The 21,135-nt window shown below is 32.2% G+C and overlaps 1 protein-coding gene across 3 annotated transcripts in view; it reads right to left on the bottom strand.

Annotated features, from left to right (window-relative positions):
• The window catches only part of LOC106880499 (phosphatidylinositol 3,4,5-trisphosphate 5-phosphatase 2A), a 96,761-nt gene that overhangs the window by 11,179 nt on the left and 64,447 nt on the right, over positions 1-21,135 (bottom strand). For all 3 annotated transcript variants that reach the window (XM_014930474.3, XM_014930475.3, XM_052967330.2), the window contains 11 exons: positions 20,885-20,981; positions 15,273-15,411; positions 13,781-13,880; positions 12,367-12,464; positions 11,551-11,632; positions 8,990-9,135; positions 6,048-6,105; positions 5,601-5,689; positions 4,579-4,669; positions 2,791-2,887; positions 1,297-1,361 (listed from right to left, as the gene is read on the bottom strand). In XM_014930474.3, the coding sequence (XP_014785960.1) occupies positions 1,297-1,361; positions 2,791-2,887; positions 4,579-4,669; positions 5,601-5,689; positions 6,048-6,105; positions 8,990-9,135; positions 11,551-11,632; positions 12,367-12,464; positions 13,781-13,880; positions 15,273-15,411; positions 20,885-20,981 (1,062 nt within the window). The remainder of the gene's footprint in view (positions 1-1,296; positions 1,362-2,790; positions 2,888-4,578; positions 4,670-5,600; positions 5,690-6,047; positions 6,106-8,989; positions 9,136-11,550; positions 11,633-12,366; positions 12,465-13,780; positions 13,881-15,272; positions 15,412-20,884; positions 20,982-21,135) is intronic.

The raw sequence follows: 21,135 nt of genomic DNA, 5'->3' as shown, positions 1-21,135 counted from the left end.
GGAAATATCTAAAGGTAAAAACCACTCTTTGCCATTATGTGTTGTGATACATAGAACAGTTGTACATTAAGCCATTCAACATTAAAGTGATCAGTTAAGATCACACCAACATGCCTGATTCTAATTCTGTTTGTAAAATGCATATCATTATGGAAAAATGTAATAACAATTGTTAACTTGAACCCATCTTTTCACTTATTTTATAAACATGATTGGTGAATATATTATAATTCATCAGTTTATTTATTGTTTGTTCAGTAATGACAAAATATTTAAACCAATCTTACTTTAGTAAAGTCTATCAATTTAAAAAAAAGACTAAGGTGTTGGCTATCATTGGTAGATTCCTTGAGAGAAAATCTTAACATAGTGCAGCAAATGATATAAAACTTTCTGTAACATCAACACTATATTCAGGAATAGAATAAAATAAACAAACTGAAAGATGAAATGCAACTGTAAATATTCTCATTGCCTTTTCCATGATTCTTTGATATTTTTAGTTCCTTTAACATAAATAATTTCTATATAATAAAATGAAATACTATAAAAAGACCCAATTTCCAGTGTAGAACCTTTTTGTCATTTAATTACCTAACAATTTAATGAAATAGGTTTTCTAATTTGCTTCTTTTACATAAAATAAATTGATTATAGCCTGGAGTAATATCTTTAAAAGTAAAGCAAGAACAATACATAGCATCATGATGTATTATATATTTAAGAGATATATATAGATATGATGCATGATCATTATTATCTTAAATAACCACACACAAATGTAGATTTTCTTTTACATGCTTATCAACTAAATAAAATATTTTTTTAAAAAGCAATTTAATGAAAGACTATAATAAAAGGCTTGCTTTATTATCAGTATCTATAAATTTAATATGTCATGTCTGTAAATTGTACTCTTCAAAATAGTTAAATCTAAAAGAAAAGATAAAGCAAGTGTTTATGGAAAAAAATTATATATAATAGTGTGTATCAAACCTAGCACAGTTATTTCTGTAAATTAGTATAATTTTTCAATTAAATGCTGATAAATTTACAAAATATTACAAATTGAAACAAGTTCAAATTAAATAGCTGTATTAATATCTTAGCGGTCTAAAATATTTCAGATATTGTAAACAAATTGAAAGAGAAATTTGCTACATTTTGATTTCAGGAAGGAAAAAAAAAAAAATCTTAAAAGAAAAGAATGATTAGATGAGCTTCTTAAACAGCAATAAATATAACAAAAATAAAAAGAAACCAACAAAAAATATAAAAAAATTAGTTCAGTTTTACCATAAACTTTCTTTGAAGAGCGTCGTCTCGGAGCACTTTCAGGAGTGTATATATGCATCTTGCCTCTGTCAAAAAGAAAAATAGGAAACATTAAATAAAATTGTAAGTAAACATTTAAATGTGACAAATTTTGTGAAGTAATTTATGAAATATTTTAAAAACTCAATTGTCAGTGCAGTAGTTAGGAAAGTAGAGTGGATAAAGTTTAACCTAGAGATGTTAATTTAAGAAAATAATTATATACACGTTAATTGAGAATGAACCAAAACTGAGGAGTGAACTATGACATTTACAATTACAATACTGTACAAATGAAATATTGAATAAATTACTAGACTGAGACATTCTAAAATGAATTTTGCATTTTTGTTGACCACATAAATTATGTTTGTTTAATTTTCTATTATTTTAATTGTCTTTATGTTATATTATTTTCATTTACATTCAATTTAAATACATTTTATTCTTTTCATTTGTTGTTCTTGATGTATTGATAAAGGCTAAGAAATTAATTGGACTTGATTTAGGATTGTTAGAAGTTATTGTGTTAGAATTACAAATTTTTTATCAGTTAAATTTACTTATATTTTAAACACTATCATGTTTTTCTAATGCTTTAATTTAGAAGAGTGATATGTAAACACTAAATTAATTTGATTATGGGAAAATTTTTAAAATTAGTAAATTACAGGGGGTCAAATAATCTTTAACTTAATAGTTTATAAATATACTAGAATGTTAAAGAAAAAGGTATTTATTACCTTAAAATTAGATAAAACAAATTTCTCATTTGTATAACTTCTTTCACAACCACTCTGTCATTTACTCACTCTCCTCCTGCCACCAAACACCCAGTATGTACACTCATCCTGCACCTCTTATGCCAACGCTTTTTTGTATTTTTCTTTTACTCTCTCCATATAACGTAAAGTGTGACAAGAGAGAGCAAGTAAGCAAGCAACCAATAAATGTCAGCTATTATAAACATATAATATTTCTGATTTATTACACAATTTCAATTTCTTTCATCCTTTTACTGATTTCATTTATTAGACTCTGGTTGTGCTGAGATACCATACTCAGAGTTTTAGCCAATACTACCAATTCTAGTACTTAAATCAGTCAGCTACATATTGATCTATATCTCTTGAACCACTCAGAAAATCAGTAAACAATAAAAACACATACATGTGGGAGAAGTTTCTGTCTACCAATTCTACTAACAATGTATCAGTCAACCTGAAGTTAAAGTAGAAGACACTTGTCTCAGGTGCTGTGGAGAGGGATCAAATCCTACAACATACAGTTGCAAAAAATGAACTTTTTAACTGCACAACTACACTTGCATCTCTACTATTAATATATAGTTCCTTTATTTGGTGTTTCAGTTATCTGCGCATCTGTAAAAATTTGACCTTTGGTTCAAAATTGGTGGTTATAAATAGGAACCTTAAGAGGTTTAGTTTTTGATTAAAGGAAAACAATGTTTCTTACCTTATTATTCCTGTTTCATCACCTAAATGTGTTAACATGTACTCAAATGGCTCGGGTTGCACTGAATACATATCCTTAAGGGTTACCACACACTCACCTAAGAAATAAGGAAAATGAAAATTAAATTCCTCAGTATTAAAACTATTTGTAAATCTATTTAGAGTAGTAATACCATTAAAACCAAATATCTCATTTTCATTAATATTTTAAAATTTAACTTCTGAGCAGACTCATAATTATGGTCCAACATACAAAAAAAATCTCAAGTTATTTCAGAAAAGAGATGAAATTAGACCAAAAGACATTATTAGTTTTGTTCATGGTAATATTCCCAAGAAGATAATTTCAGAAGTATTTGCGTAAAAAAGAGAAAAGCATGACTTAAACATTTGTCGATGAGAGAAAATCTTAAACTTAATTATTCTAGAATAGTGGAAAAGATCTAACATGCCACCTGGTTTAACACCACCACCTAATCCTTGGCTGTCTTTAGCAGGGCTCACCCTGTTGCAAGAATAAAAATCAGATCTCTGGTTCCCTCCCAAAACACATTTTCCCTACAGATGGTTCAAGCTGGACATCAGCTACATGAATTTCACTTGTTTGGGGGGAGTCTAATTTGGGTCATGGGCACCACTCTTCCTCTGTTGAGTAATGTAAAATAATAAAAAGAACCTTTAAATTCTCTTAGATTTAACGTTTAAGACAACAAAATGTTTGTTTATTTTTCGGATTGGAAATTTCTGAATGATAATGTCAGCCAGAAATACTGTACCATGTCCAGTCAATATGAATTGCTGCAAGTGTAATTTCAGTAATGTAATAATGTTTAATGTAAATTTCTGAGGTTAATTATTCAAAGAGTTTAAAGTAAATGACAATTAAAATTTATAGAGTCTGCTATACTACAATTATGACACAGAGTTATTAAATGAAACAGTTTAAAATTAAAGTTAAGATGTTCTGGAATCATTATTTTATCTCTTATTAATCATCATATAAAAATGAATGAAAATGCTTCTCAATAAAACTGAAATGAGAAATAGATAAACATGATTTATATTTCTATGAAGCTGAAGGTAATTTTAGTTAGGAGTGTAGAGGCAAGCATTCCAATGGCAATATTTTTGTAGCATGTACTCATAATGACAGTGATACTAATGATGATAACTGTATAAGTTTCTCTTTCAGAGAACTATCTTCTAATTGTTTTAAAGTAAAAAAGGCAATTCATTGATGTATCTCTCCTAAGTGTCACTGATGAAACATTGTAGAAAATCTAGTGGGGTTAAGGGAATTTGATCCATATTTGAAGAATAAGACAACTCCAAGTAAATGAAGAAAGCTACAAAAAAAATTAATGTCTGAATAAATTCTTATTTAAATATATGCTACAAAAATAAAAGGATTAAATGCTTTTTCAAAAATTCCTAATAATTAAATAAAATGTATAATAAAGTTTAATAAATTTATTAAAACCATTGTTGAATATAATAATCTTGTCTAATATAGGCACAAAATCTGAAATATTTGTGGGAGGGAGCTAGTCAATTACATTGACACCAGTGCTCAACTGGTACTTATTTCATCAACTCTGAAAGGACAAAAGGCTAAGTTGACCTTGGTGGAATATGAATTCAGAATATAAAGACAGACGAAATGCTGTTACATATTTTGTCCAGTCAGTGTGCTAACAATTATGCCAGCTTACTGCCTTGTTGATTTGGTGATAATAATAATGTAAAACAAAGCAAAAGAAAACAAGCAACTTAAAAATGGCACAAATACCATATGATTCATGGTCACCATCTCTTGTTCGGATGGCGATTAATATGTGCTGTTCTTCTAGATAATCTCGGTCACCAAATATTGGATGGAGCTGAAAAAATATGGAAAAGAAAAATGGTGAGTAATGAAATATAATTCACAAAATATATTGCAGTTACAGATAAAAATAAAAACAAATAATTCAAAAATAAGAAACTAAGCTAAAAATATTACAAACAAAATATGTATTAACTTCATTGAAACAACATGAGTCTCATAAAATTTTGTTGTAAAGACTCAACTAGAGACTTCATTACCATGAGGTAGTGTATTTCATATAAGTCAGCATTTCAAATTAATGAAATACATTAGTGTGATGTCAACACTTGCAGCAGTTAGTTGTTTCTAGTATGTAAGCGTCTGTTTACAATTGTGTGGGTTAGGCCATTTAAGTGCTTTGACTGAAGATACATCAATACCACTGACAGAATACAAACTCGCTATCATTTCAACTGTTTACAATTGTGTGGGTTAGGCCATTTAAGTGCTTTGACTGAAGATACATCAATACCACTGACAGAATACAAACTCGCTATCATTTCAACTGCTTATATTGTACTGATTACCATCTGCACTTCCTTAAATGGAAATATCCCATAATCATTAATGAATCATAGAGAGCCTTTCAAAGGCAATACCAATGTAATGTGTTAAAAAGCAAATCAACTTGTTTACAGTCATGTATGAGAGAGAACAGATGTGAAATGGACTTTGCTTGCTAGACCCAATCACCCCTTCTTTTTGGAAATAAATTTGTTTCTTTCACAACTCAAAGCTTGTCTTAATATTATATGGAAATATATAACAAGTTAGGGAGAATAGAATATCTAACTAAAATATAAGCATACACTATTTAACAAACAACTCAGTTGATATTTGCTATTTATTTGCATTAAAAGGAATGTGAATTTCAATAACAATATTGTTGTTATGATTGTTGTGACTTAAAATATAATAATAAATTGAAATGGTTTAATGCTTACCTCAGGAAGTGAATCTTTTGTCCATTGGGGGCAGCAGAGACCAGCAATTTCCGCATAAAATGTTTTGTTAGGATTACTACTAATAACATCTAAATAAAAAGAAAAAAAACTGTCAGTTCATTCTGATATTAACATTTTTATTAATTGAAATAATTTTATAACTTTTCATCATAACAGAAGGGAACAAATGAAATGAAAGAATACTTTAGTAAATGTCTATTATGCTTATATTTAACAATCTACACACACACAAGAATCTGATAGCTAAGAAAGTTATTAACTAAGGATGTAATAGTGACAAAAATATTATTTCAAGTATAGTTATAATAATAAAATTGACCTTATGGGCAATAAAAATTATCATAAAATGAATCATTTATAAACAAGAAAGGGGAGAAGATATAAAAGTATTAACTAGGAAATTTAAAACAATTTTCAATGACTTACTTGGAAGACAATTGGAATAGAACTCTAAAACAAAATACTGGCTGGAACATGTACGAATCTATGTTGGAGATAAGAGTAATCAAACTGTTAAATTTTATTCAGTTCTATATAACATTAATGGTAATAATTTGTGCATGTAATGTATAATGAACATTACAAAACCACATTAATTAGACTATATTACTTATAAAAAAAAAAAGCAATGGTAACAATTAACTGTGTATGTAAATAATCAGCATTTCCAATCCTTTTTCTTAAGACAATTTGTTGCCATCATATCTAAAAACATTGCCTTTAACCATCAGATTTTCATTCAGCTGATGTAATACATAATTTCTTGTTCACATAAAATAGTCATCTAATTTATACATAGCAACTAATTCTTCTAATCTACAGCTCTGTCTCAGCTCAACTGGGCATAATCTTTTCTATACAATCTTCGAAACATGCAACGTATTTGCAGGCATACATTTAAAATACAAAAGAAATGCTTGTGTCCTTTGTCCATTATTGAATTACAACAAACACAAGACATAGATAAGCAGTTTATTTTAGCTATGTAAATATTTACAGTAGTCACACTATGACTTCATCACCTTTTTTATTTATGGTATTATTTGAGCCTCATATAATGCCCACATCATCATTATTTAATGTCCACTTTCCATGCTGGCATTGGTTTGATGGTTTGACTGAGGACTGGCAAGCCAGAAGGCTGCACCAGACTCCAATCTGATCTGGCAAGGTTTCTACAGCTGGATGCCCTTCTTAATGCCAACCACTCCAAGAGCATAGTGGGTGCATTTTTTGTGCCACTGGCACAGGAGCCAGTCAGGCAACACTGGCAACGACCATGCTTGAATAGTGCTTTTTACTTGCCACTGGCATGGGAGCCAGTCAGGCGGCACTGGCAATGACCATACTTGAATGGTGCTTTTTATGTGCCACTGGCATGAGAGCCAGTCAGGCGGTACTGGCATCGGCCATGACTATGATTTCATTTAACTCAACAGGTCTTCTCAAGCACAGTTTTTTTGCCCAATGATTGAAGGGTACTTTTAAATGAGCCAGTTATGCTACACTGGCATAGCCCATGGTTACAGTCATTTGTCATTGTCTCCGTGAGGCACAACGTTTGAAGGTTGTGCTTCACCACCTCATTCCAGGTCTTCCTGGGTCTACCTATTCCACAGGTTCCCTCCACTGTTAGGGTGTGACACTTTTTCACACAGCTGTTCTCCATACGCAACACATGACCATACCAGCGCAGTCATCTCTCTTGCACACCATATCTGATGCTTCTTATGTCCAATTTTTCTCTCAAGGTGCTTACACTCTGTCGTGTATGCACACTGACATTACACATCCAGCAGAGCATACTAGCTTCATTTCTTGCAAGCTTACGCATGTCCTCAGCAGTCATAGCCCATGTTTCACTGCCGTGTAGCATGGCTGTTTGCACACATGCATCGTACAGTCTACCTTTCTCTCTGAGTGAGAGGCCCTTTGTTACCAGCAGAGGTAGGAGCTTGCTGAACTCTGCCCAGACTATTCTTATTCTAACAGCTACGTTCTCAGAACATCCTCTCCCACTACTGACTTGGTCACCTAGGTAACAGAAGCTATCAACTACTTCTAGTTTTTCCCCCTGGCATGTGATGGAAGCTGTTTTCTGCACATTTTCAGTGTTTATTGCCCCTGTGCATTTGCCACACACAAAAACTATCCTCCCAGTTAGCCTTCCTTTGATATTACTGCACCTCTTATGTGTCCATAGCTTACACCAGGTACATCTTATGGAGTTTCTACCTACGCTTTTTCTACAGATTGAGCAGGGCCATCTACCTGAAGGGATTTGTGATTTGTATGCCTTCCTACTTACTAAGACTTTGGTTTTTGCTAGATTCACTCTCAGACCCTTCAATACTAGACCTTGCTTCTACACCTGAAACTTCTCCTCTAGTTCTGATAGTGACTCAGCTATTAGGGCAAGGTCATCAGCAAAGAGGAGCTCCGAGGGTCATCCTGTCTTGAATTCCTCTGTTATTGCATGGAGGACTATGATGAATAGGAGGAGGCTGAGGACTGAACCTTGGTGAACCCCTACCCCAAAGCGGAATTCTTCACTATACTCGTTGCCAACCCTCACCTTACTGACAGCATCCCTGTGCATGGCTTGTACAGCTCTCACTAATCATTCGTCTATCCCTAGTTTCGCATTGACCAACAGATAAGGGATCGGGAAATCCTGTCAAAGGCCTTTTCTGTGTCAATGAAAGCCAAGTACAGAGGTTTATCTTTGGCTAGGTATTTCACCTGCAGATGTCTTACCAGAAATATCGCATCAGTGGTGCTTCTCTCTGGCACAAACCCAAACTGCATCTTGTCTAAACTAACTCTCTCCTTAGTTAGTTGGGCAATGACCATCTCCGTGACTTTCTAGTATATCACTTTACTGTTATCTGTAATTGTTGGTTGGACTGCAATGCCAAACTCAATTATTCTAGCCTGTATAAAGAAAAGTAAACCAAGTTGTGGTCATTGCTTTTTTTTTTTTACTAAGTGACCACCATCAATGTCAGACACACTGATTCACTTGGAGATAACATTTTAATAATAATGTTATTATAAAAAATTATTAGGTTAATTAGTGCAAAAAAAATTCTAAAATTTTGAAATTCAAATGGCATTTTGAAAAAATACTATATGTCAAAATAATTACATAAAATACTAATTCTTAAATATTTTCCCAAAGCCCTTTGTGTGTGTGTTTGAGTGTGTGTATATATATATATATATATATATATATATATATAGATAGATAGATAGATAGATACACATACTAAAGAAACTGTATAGTATATATTATAGTTATTTGAAATGCATCTATAATGAAAATAAATTTATATTTGATCTAATTTGATATATAAAACAATATATACCTCTGCTTGGACAAGATCAAAGATAATGCGGACAGATGTTTGATCAACCAAAGATTCTCTGTTGGTAATAAACTGTGAGGCTATGCCAATATTAAAAGAACTGAATACTGGCCGGTGATCACTGCTCAATATATCGTCGGCACAGCCTGGAATTAATAACATAGAATTATAAAATAGGGAACTTTAATATTACTATTAATAATTTACTTTATGTAGGAACTAGCAAGTTAGTGTGCTGATAGATGGAGGAAATTAAAGATTAAGGATATGCTAGTGAAGAACTCAATTAAATAAAAAAAACTCTAACCTCATTGATGCAAGTTGGCAATATCTTTTCATATTTAGAGGTGTAAAAATGACACATTTAGGTGAGCTGATCAAGGATATAGCTAGGTTTAAGTGAAAATATACAAGGTAAACTTACAGAAAATATGAAGAAATGTGAATGATAAATTTCATAAAAGATACAGAAAAGGAATGCCTTTTATTATCTAGTTCACCCTTGAAGCATTGTAATTTTAATTTACATACAAATAATCATCATTTAGACTGGCAATGAGATTAGGAAAAAGTCAGTAAAAAATGTCAATTGATTTGACTTTCATAACTTGTTTAACCCTTTAGCATTCAGATTACTCTATCAAAAGTTATGTTTATCTATTCACATTGTTTTGAATTAATCCTGCATGGTCTCATAGCTTTGAAATTTCAATGATGTAATGGTTTATTTTTAGAATGACATTGTAGGGAGGGGTAACAGGTTGGATCTGGCTGGTTTGAACATAAAACAGGTAAAGTATTTGGGTCAGATATGGCTTGATTAAATTCCACCTTGGTTTTTGATAATATCTATTCAATGTGTCAATTAAAGCTTCAGTTTTAAAATAAGTAATGAACTTATGAAAATATTCAGTAGTAAGCACAGAAATATGTTTATTAATTGTTTCCAAATGGAAAACCCCCCACAAAAAACAAGGATTAAGGAGCAGACACAAAATGTAGAAAAGACAAAACTACTCAATTCCATTGATAAAGTAAATTACTTTACAACACTATAATTTGTCATCATTTTGATTTTTATAATTGGGAAATATTTTAAAATGTTTCATCAACTTATATGTTTCCAAATGGACACAATCATCGTTCATCTAGAAGCGATATGTTTAATGCCTTGATGAGCTAATACCAAAGGTCATCCAAATCATAAAACTAACCAGCAGTAAGTTGAAATCTCCACTCAAGCAAAGTCTTTTTATACTGAAGCAGATAACACGTTAATTGGAAACTAAATTAAAATGGATAGTTGTTTTTCTTTTAAAGATTCAAGAAGAACAACAACAACTGCTGCTGCCATCACCACCACCACTACCATCACTCCTGCCATGAGTTGGATGGGTTACAACAGTCTGCATCATCTTGTATGCACAGCAAAGAAAACTGTCCAAACTTTGGTATTTGGTATGTTTTACAAAACTAGATGCATTTTATCATGCCACCACCACTCACAGTAGAGAAATTATCTTCTAGAGAATGAATTAAAGAGTCTCCTTTACTATTTCTTATTTGAAGTTACTGTGCTCCATCCAAGTTAGGTAACCTGCAATGAAAGTCCCTAGCTTGTTGGTATGGGGGCAATAGGAGAGGAGAAGTGTCTCCATGGGACAAGGCAAAGAGGGTTTAGCTACCTAGATTATTTATTGCGATAGCAGTGGAGTAACACCTTGTCATAATGATAGTAAAGGTGTTCAAGCTGTCTGTAAAAGAAAGGTCAGTTTACTGTAGCAGTCCAGTCTATGGTTGTCTCTGAGATGTGGTGCTAGTCCAGGGATTGCAAACTGAGACTGTTAACATGATAGTGGTGGTACTGAGATTAGTTGCCAAGCCATTCAGCCTGGATGAGTCATTACTGTCGAAGTCTACCATGATGTTAAGGATACTAGTTCTCTCCATCAAGCTATAAATGTGAGCTTCCAGTAGAGGGAGAGAGGGAGAGGGGGGAGAGAGAGAGTGTGTATGGCTTAATGTAGCTTTTTATTACATTGAAAGCTGTCAGACTAGATAATGGGGAGTAGGTGAAAGTTATATATAAGTGTATATTTAATATTCAATAAAAGTTTTCCCTTACTTGATTTTCCTCTACTTTTATGGTATAAAATCAAATTTTAGAATAGATGAAAAAGTAAACTTAGTTAATTTTGATCAGTTTTATTTTCCAGGAATTATCTATGTTTTATGTGATTATGCATCTTGGAATATTTGAAAGGATTAGCAATAATGGCTATTTTGCCCTTTAAATCAAATTTAATTGCATCACACAAGTCTCAATAATTTAAGCTTTGATTTCATTGACAATAACTAACCACAACTTAACACATTTTATCAAATATACACTATTTGAAATATCAATGAATTGGAACACACAATGAATAACTTAAGATTTCATTTCATACAAATTACACATCAAAATATTTGCAATTTCATTTTTTAAAAGTTTGTTTACAGGGGTGTAATGATAACAAATCTTGATTAATAATAATTGAAATGAATATAATTTCACTTACCATATGCTATATTTTCTATAAACGTTCCAGGATAAGATCGCCACATAACCCTATCACACCAGGAAGGCACATTAATACGATCCTAAAAAAACAGAAAAACACTTCTGTAAAGTGTATGTAAAAATAAAAATCTATAAAATTAGAGAGGACAGAAATAAACATAAGAAAATTAATAAGCTAGGATTCTGTCCTGACCTCATGGAGGAGACATTGTTTCTGGATGCTGTAGCAAAGGCAACTGGTGTAGGAGAGCAGAAGCTCTAAATTAAAAGCTAATACAGTGTAGAAGGACACTTTAGTCCAGCAAGAAAAAAAAAAAGAAAAAAAAAAACTATCTCTCTAGTATTAGTAGCATAATAAAATGCATCCATCCATGCTGTAAAGTGGTTGGCAATAGCAAAAGCATCCAGGAAAAAAAATAATGTACCAGACTGCCATGTTAGTGCTCTGTATTATAGTGGAGTGACCAGGTGTGAACACCTAACCGTGAGGGAGAACCCTTCAAACATCATCAAATATAATTACTTCAATTCTCTTCCTTTCAGATGCAGAAAACAGACAACAAAGGACCCATCCATCCAAAATTTTTACAAAATTCCTGTCACCTGTTTTTGTATAGAAAAAAAAAAAAAAAAAAAGATGTGAGAATGCTACCTTTGGGACCACTCTATAATTATGATTTGCAGTTGTAGTCTTTATCTGTGTTAGTTTATGACTTTCAGCAATTTAAGACAATGTTCAACTTACATCATTATTTATTGATATGAAAAAAAAACTATTTAAAAAAAAAGTTTACATATATAATAATCAGCTTACTCCAGTGGTTTTTTTCACTTTCCTCCAGTTATAAACCAATTTGCCTTTTGCCCCTCGTTCCATTCTGTATGTAGGAAGGAATGTGATAGCCTCTTCACCTGTTAAAATAGAAACAAACTATCAGTTCACACCAAATGTTGCTTTATTTTAACAATATGCAGGTATCTAAGAAATTGGGTTTCATATATTATAACATTTCATCTATTACTAACATACTGTTGGATGGCAAAAGCTTCATTTTTATTATTTTGTCTAAGATTTAAGAGCAATATATCAAAGAGAAAATCATAGACAATTATGGCCTAGCTTTTTAAATTATTTATACTGGTAAGGTAATATCCACAAACAAAGAACATCTGACAGTTCAATGGTTCTTTAAGTTTCCATATCTTCTTTCTCCAAGCTGTTTTGAGCCTCTGGCTCCATCTAGGTCTTATTCAGAAATCAGTAATCATTAAACCATACACCACCACCTAATGAGCTTCCACGGTTTCCATCTAACAAATTTCACTTATAAGGCTTCGGCAGAAGACATATGCCCAATGCAGTGTGAATGAACCTGGAATGTGATTGTGAAGTGGATTCTTTTACTGCATAGCAATATTCAGAAGAATTTATGAAATACTGATAATTGTGGAAAATGTTAAAAATATATTTGAAAAACATGATGTGTTGTAAGATATTTGATATGACGGGTAACTTTGCAAGTATAATTTTGCCACCATGTCAGAAAATATGGCATACATACAATGATCATAATGTAACTTTTATCAAATTTGTTGATGCTTATACCAGATGGTGAAAAGAATACTAATTTTCAAAAGAAAAATATTTTTAACCTTAAAATAGAATTACTCCTTATTTCTCACTTGTAGAATTCCTCCCTCATAAATACTTATTTATTCCCTCTTCACCTCTTCTGTTCCTATGATTCTTTTTCTCTTACTTTGTGTGTGTGTGGTGGGCATTCTTTTACTCATTGCATGCCACAAAGCCTAATATGTGGACTCATCCTGCATCTCTTATGATAACTCTATCTGTATCCCACTAATATTCTCTCTACTCTTTCCTCTGTATGATGTAAAGTGTGACTGGAGAACTCAACCAACTTTTATATCAGGTATTATTATATAAGAAAGGATTAACAATATATTTTCATCTTACATTCATACCACTTGTGTTTTGACATTCTTATCATGACAATTCAGATTCATTCCCTAATTATCCTCACACTCTTTAGGAATGAGAATGTAATAATGTAATCTCCATTTAAAGCATTCTACATGTCCTTGATGATTATATTTTCTGACATGATATGCTACATAAAAAAGAACTCTATTATAATAAACATCAGTTTCAGCTCAATAAAAGAAAAATGTTATTCATATATTTTCAATAAGTCAAGTCAACTTACGGAATCCAACAAAGGCATCTTTACAATCCTGGGTCATTTTAAGCTGATCTAGAATAAGCAAACTATCAATGTCTCCTTCTTGTAGCTTATTCAAAACACACTACGAGGGAAAGAAAAGGTGAATAAGTAACTACTATAAAAGAAAACATTTTATCAAGGATTTTGAACCAAGTTCTACATTTCTTTTAAACTCTTTAAAAATAAATTTGAAGCATATTTTCATTCATGCCTAAGGCAAAGTGTGCAATTATGATCAGTTAAAATAATGATATTTTAAATACTTTATTTTATATTTTTACTTCTTAATCTCAAAGTAAAAAGAAGAAAACTTATTCAAATAATTAAACTTCATAAAAAACAAAACAAAAACAAAGTACGTCAACAACAGAATTATAAATAGTAAAGTTCATTTCTGAATTATGATACATTTTATTTATTGGTGTTATTAAACTATAATGATTTGTCACATTGGACTAAAATGCTGTAACTGTATGGTTTAAGCTAATACCTTGTCTTGTGTCAGAGCTTATAAAATTGAAAGATTTAGTGAAATGCTAGTTTTTACCTATGGCTCTGTATAAGGGACCTTAACTAAAACCATGTGTTCAAAAATGTCAGCAGAGAGTCTTGGTATATCTCTGAATATCTACAATGAATTGCTAAAAGGTTAGAATAAGTGCAGGAATAACTATGTAGTTAAGAAGTTTGCTTCCCAACCATATAGTTTTGGGTTCAATCCTATGACATGGAAGTTCAGAAAAATATTTGGAAATGAATAAAGAGACATAGTTCTTCCCGTATTCAATATTTTCTGTCATCTATTATTTCCAGGCATTTTTTCCTCTATACAGGATATCTATCACTAACATAATTTAGAAAAATATCTAAATTCTATAACAATGTTACTGGTGAAAAATCAAGCAAATGTCTGAACAGACATTCAACTAGATGTGGCCACCTCGGTTCATTCTGACAACTTATTCTTTTTAAAGGCTCCTTTATCTTTTATTATCAATTTAGAATTCAAAGCCTTTATTAAAGAATTTAAGAAGTTTATATTTACAGGAAAATAAATGAACTTAATAATGAAAGGATTAACGAACAGAAGCATATAATAATGAAAATCCTACTAAATACAAGTATTCAATTAAAAAAGGCTTTCACTTTCTATATGTCAATTCTCAAAGTGTTTGTTTCCTTAGTAGAATTAATTATATAAATATTCTTATTTCAAGTAATATTTTATTTTAAGTTTTCTTATATCTTGAATTTTGCATCATCAAATAGTAATCAGGTAAAACAAAATGAGCCATTAATATTTGTAAAAAATAAACGCAGCAGTGAAAATATATACTAAGATTTCATATGGAGCTTATTAATATTAGTCTTTAAAATTCTTGGTTAGCATGTAAGAATGTTATTAACATTCATATTAACAATTGCTACTTAAATATAAATAATAAAACAAGGAAGAATTGAATTTATAATTTACATGGATGTTTTCTTCAACTCGATAATTTAAATCTCCAAACCAAAATACGTGATGGAATTGATTTGTTACATCAAATACATTCAGGTGTTTCTGCCCTAGAGATAGGCCTTTTATAATATCACGATAGTTCTGATTGCGTCTAAAATAGAAAGAAAACAGTTGCATATATCCCATTTTTGATTTGTTTGGTTCTTTTATTCAGGTCATCTTTATTACTGCTATAGCTGTTTATCCTGAGATATTGAAACAAGAAATTAGGTCATCTGAGCAAGGAAACTATTCATCTCTTCTTTCCCACTGCTGTTTATCACTCTCTTCAATATCTTCAGATATGATAAAAAACGATTACGTCACTTGTCACACTGATGTTTTTTCTATCCTCAGTAACAACTAGTGCAGTCCTATTTCTGTATTGCCAACCTATGAGGCCATTTCCTATCCCAGTGTCTTTTCTACATTTGAAAATTTGAATGAAAGTAAAGTTATTGCTCTTAAAAAGAAAATCTTTGACTATGACTTGTATAAAAAGCTTCTTATTAATAGATGCTAACTATCATGAGTTAGCTGGAACACAAGTTTCTTGTCAGGTCACTTTGTCATGATAATGTTCATAGAGCTCTCTTGTTTTTAATCATCACAAAATAATCTAATAGCTTTTATTTCTATTCGATCAAACTCAACATGTTTACCCTCCCTCCAACATAATGCAATCTCAAAATCTCCCATCTAACAGGAATGTAGGTTACTCTATACATTCTGCAATGTGTACTAGATATTTCAGTCTCATTGAACAGCACCAAAACACAGCCACCATACATCTCAATAAAGCAAATTCCCAATACTTCATTTCTTCTCCTCTTAAACAATATACAGTTAAACCATCAAGCGCAAAGAGCTTAGAATCTTCATGGTAATCCCACTAATCTATAGAAAGCACAAACCCTCACAAACTATAACATTGCTCAAACTTATGTGACACTTGCAAATTTTAGATTGTAATATACTTGCATGAGTACTTTCATTCAATTTAATCATAAAGATAACAAATTTGTCAGCATGTTTGCTAAAATAAATACATGCATGCACACACACACACAATACATATATATAGACATATATAGTTCAAATTTACAGTAAACAAAAGACAAAGACAGGTATAGCAACAATAAGCAGGTGTATTAGTTTAACACTTGGGAACAATGGAAAAGTCTTTTAGGTTTCGAGCCTAAGCTCTGACAGAAAGGAATAAGAGGAAAAAAAATTTTTTTCTAGGGAATAATGATTCACATGACGAAAAATGTATATATATACATATATGTTTGTTTTTGTTCAGTTTCCTTATGTCTCCACTGTCCTGTTTTTGTTCCCAACTTTGACCCTCCATAAATCCAAAATTTTATTCTGGAAGTTATGGGAGCAACTGTCTTCGAAGACTCATAATGTAGTTGAATGCTTGAAACGAGGAGTAGATAGACAGCTGACAACTGATGAAGGATTCGTTCTTTGTGTTACTTGTCCTGTTTCTCATATTTTTTTTCACATTCGCGTATTCCACTCATTTGTTTTCATACTTGATGTTGTTTACAGTTGGTGACGCCCTATATGCATACATACATATACACACACACATATATATATATATATAGTTTCAAAAAAACACAAAAAAACAACAAAGTGTGGACGTGATACGGATAGTGTTATTGGACGCTCAGGAAAGGAAGGAGAGAATATATATATATATATATATATTATTTATATCATTATTTAATTGAACGTGACGCATCCATTTCTAAGTAAGTTTATTGTAACCTTTTTCATGCAACTCTTCCCTGTACTGTTTTTCTCCCCCATCCTTTTCTAATTCTCTTTTTCTCCCCTCCACCGTTTTCTATCTGCCCCTCTCTCTCTCATTGCTCACAGGTGACCATCGTCCATCTTTCTTCTCCTGCATAATGTCCCAAGGACTGGATGCCTTCTATCTCTTCTCTTTTCAAAGAAAATATTTCTCCCAGCATTCAACATTTTCCCCTCGTTCTGGTCTAACAACCCTCCATGTTTGTTTTCATTCAGTTTCCTTATATGTCTCCACTGTCTTGTTTTTGTTCCCGACTTTGACCCACTATAAATCCCAAATTATATTTTGGAAGTTATGGGAGCAACTGTCTTCAAAGACTCATATTGCTGTTGAATGCTCAAAATGAGGAGTAGATAGATAGCTGACAACTGATGAAAGGTCATTCTTTGTGTTACTTGTCCTGTTTTCCATTTATACTCTCGTTGTTTGTGTATTCAGCTCATTTGTTTTCGTACTTCATGTCGTTTACAGTTGGTGACGTCCTGTACTCATATATGTATGTATGTACATATATATATATATATATATATATATATATATATATATATATTATTTATATTATTATATATATATATATATATGTATGTATATGTATGTATATATATATATATATATATATATATATATATATATATATATATATGTGTGTGCGAAAGTGTGTGACTTAGTGGTTAGGGCATTTGACTCATGATTGTAAGAGCGTGAGTTCAATTCCCGGCGATGCATTGTGTCCTTGAGCAAGATACTTTATTTTACGTTGCTCCAGTCCACTTAGCTGGCAAAAATGAGTTGTACCTGTTTTTCAAAGGGTCAGCCTTGTCACACTCTGTGTCATGCTGAATCTCCCTGAGAACTACATTAGGGGTACACTTGTCTGTGGATTGCTCAGCCACTTGCACATTAATTTCATGAGCAAGCTGTTCCATCAATCGTATAAGCTGGGACCATCGTCGTTGTAACCGATGGAGTGTTCCTATATATATATATATATATATATGTATTAGGTCTTCAAGTATGAAATTTGTAGAAAAGAAAAAAAGTTTGCTAATGTTTTATAAATACAAAGAATAGTTTTATTCATCAAAGTATGCACCCATATTGTCAATACACTTTTGCCATTTCAGTGGTAGCTTGTCCAGCCTGGAACTGTAAAAGCCTGGCAATCTAGAGTCAATAAAATTTTAGAAGGCCTGTTTTACAGCATTGTCGGAATTAAATTCTTTTCCTATCAATATGTTATCCAAATTCTGGAAGAAGTGGTAGTCAGTGGGGGCAAGATCAGGTGAATGTGGTGGATGATGGACAACTTCCAACTCCAACCCTTGTAGTTTCGCTAATGTCATTTTTGGGATGTGTGGTCTGGCTTTGTCTTGCAATTAAATAGGATTGGATCTGTTGACTAATCTAGGCTGCTCTTTTGTAAGTTTCTGCATCATTTGATACAGTTGGCTGCAGTATATTTTGGCCGTGGTTGATGAGCCAGTTTTAATGAAATCATAATGGATCACACCTGTGCCAGACTACCAAACACACACCATCAGCTTCTTTGGATGAATTTTGCTTTTTGGACTGTGTTTTTGTGGCTCGTCTACGTCACACGTTACAGTTTGATTAAAAAATGATTCATTTTTGTGACGAGAAAGTAGTATAATACAGGCTTCCAAAAGTTGCTATTTCTGATTTTCATTGAGTTCATCAGGCATTTTGGAAGGATATCAAAGAGCTGTGGGCCCTTGAAGCCCAAGCTATTGCAGTATCTAGGATACTGGTCGATGCTGGGATCTTTGGCACTATGCAGGGGCACCCTGTTCTGCAGTTTGAGTAACTTTCAATGTCAAAGCTTGGTACAAAGCCTTCTAGAATTTTCCAGATGTATATCACTGCATATCTCTCCCGCCTTTGTTCCAGGGAGAAGAGTTTATATATATATATAATATATATGATGATGATGATGATGATATATAATATATTTATCATATATATGTGTGTGTGTGTGTATATATATATATATCTGTATATATATAAAAGGCTGGATGTGTGTATGTGTGTGTACGTGAATGTAATTTATGCACGTCCAAAAATTAGCATGCATGTCGCTCAGATTTTAGGAAGACATTCGTCACGACCCTAGCTGTATTTTTGTTAAATTATTTTCCCCTGAGGCACCAGCAAATGGCAGTAAATATAATTTTGAACCACAACTTCTAACAATTTTCAAGTCGGAGAAATCCACCATTATTTGCAAACATGAATTAAGTCCCCTTTTAGCAATGAATTATTGTTATCTGTTGCTCTCAGATTTTTTTAATTTTGTCTTTTTAGTGAGTGACTGACAGACAGAAAGAGACAGAGGCATTGTTATGTATGTATGTACGGGTGAATAGCTTCAGTCACACACACACACACGAACATGTATGTAATAGGTGTACGTACGTGTGTGTGTGTTGCCCGTATATATATATATATATATATATATATATATATATATATATATATATATACACACACACACACAATATAAACGATATTCTCCGTTTCTCCACAACTAATTTCCAAATTAGCTGAATCCGTTGCTCTACTCATTGCAACATATAGCTAGTCGCATGTGAACATGGGAGAGAGCAGAAGTTACCAGAGCAAAAATCCTAAGTGTTGGCTGTAGACACACTCCTTCGCAAATGATCAGCTATTATTTTGTAAACAATGTTTCGAAACTGTTCATGTGTTCGAAAGGAGAGATCTGACTCTCACATCTCTGTGGGAGAAGGTAGGCCTCTTTATTCCTCTTACAAAACTTACATCCGAGTGCCAAATTTGCCTCAATTGAGGGTATTACTCGGGTAGGGGGGGGAACAAGGGCAAGGGCGTACAAAAAACATGTATGCAATAGGTGTATGTACGTATGTGTTTGTGTGTGTGTGTTGCCCATATATATATATATATATATATACTTAAGACTTAGTTGTGATCTGAACACAACTGCTTCTGACACAGAGGATTGGGAGCCCTTTTGGGCATTCTATTTTCCTTGCTGGAAGAGTTTCCAACCCATGGGCAAAGGAGGGTTAGATGATGGGGGTGGTGTTTTCAAAAGGGCTGGCATATGCAACCTGATCACCTCTGCCAATCAAACACCCAACCTATTCGCTCCCGCTACAACACTGATTCTGCAGAACTGGGGTGGGTGTGAAAACAAACTTTAAAGTATAAATATAGATGTTTTTGAATCAGCAATGTTGTGTTCGGTTAAGTCTATTAATTTCTAAAACCTGGAATCGAAACAGCTGTCAGAGATGATGTCCAATTTTATAATTAATAAAGAATTATTAATTTAATTATCTCTCTATTTGTCTTTTTTAAAAAAAATATATATATAAACCCCAGTTTATCCAGTTACCTGACAGTTGAATATCAATTTTAATACTCAATACTTCTTGTAATAGGTATCAAACCAGTATATTCATTGGAAATTATTATCCCTTAATGAGGTTTGCAAACTCTATTTGAACTTATATATGTGTGTGCGTGTATATATAGATGTGTATATGTCTATATACATATATGTGTGTATGTATATATATATATATATATATAGATGTATGTGTATATATATATAGTTGTATGTGTGTGTGTATATAAATATGTGTGTGTGTGTGTGTGTGTATGTACATATATATATATATATAAATAAAAGGCTAAATTAGCTAAGTTAACAGAAATGAAATTCCAAACCACAGTTGAAATCGTATTTGGTTACCTGGCTAGTCTTTCACTCCGTGAAGCAAGGTGTGAATTGATAAAGCATATGGACGTTCCGTTGAAGTACATGGATATTGCTACAGCACCTTTATTACCTGAAATTAATTCATATTCATTCAATATACATGTGTAAAGCAAACATATTATAACAAACAAAAAAACTTATATTCTGGCAACATTATAACTGTCTCAAAATTTCTGCACATCAATTTATCTACCGTTCAAATATGCTTTTAAGTGAAACTGAGG

This window comes from Octopus bimaculoides, chromosome 4, assembly GCF_046866305.1.
Source record: "Octopus bimaculoides isolate indiv1 chromosome 4, ASM4686630v1, whole genome shotgun sequence".
NCBI lineage: Eukaryota > Metazoa > Mollusca > Cephalopoda > Octopoda > Octopodidae > Octopus > Octopus bimaculoides.
Note: the sequence above shows the minus strand (reverse complement) of the source record. Positions and strands in the feature narration are given on the sequence as shown.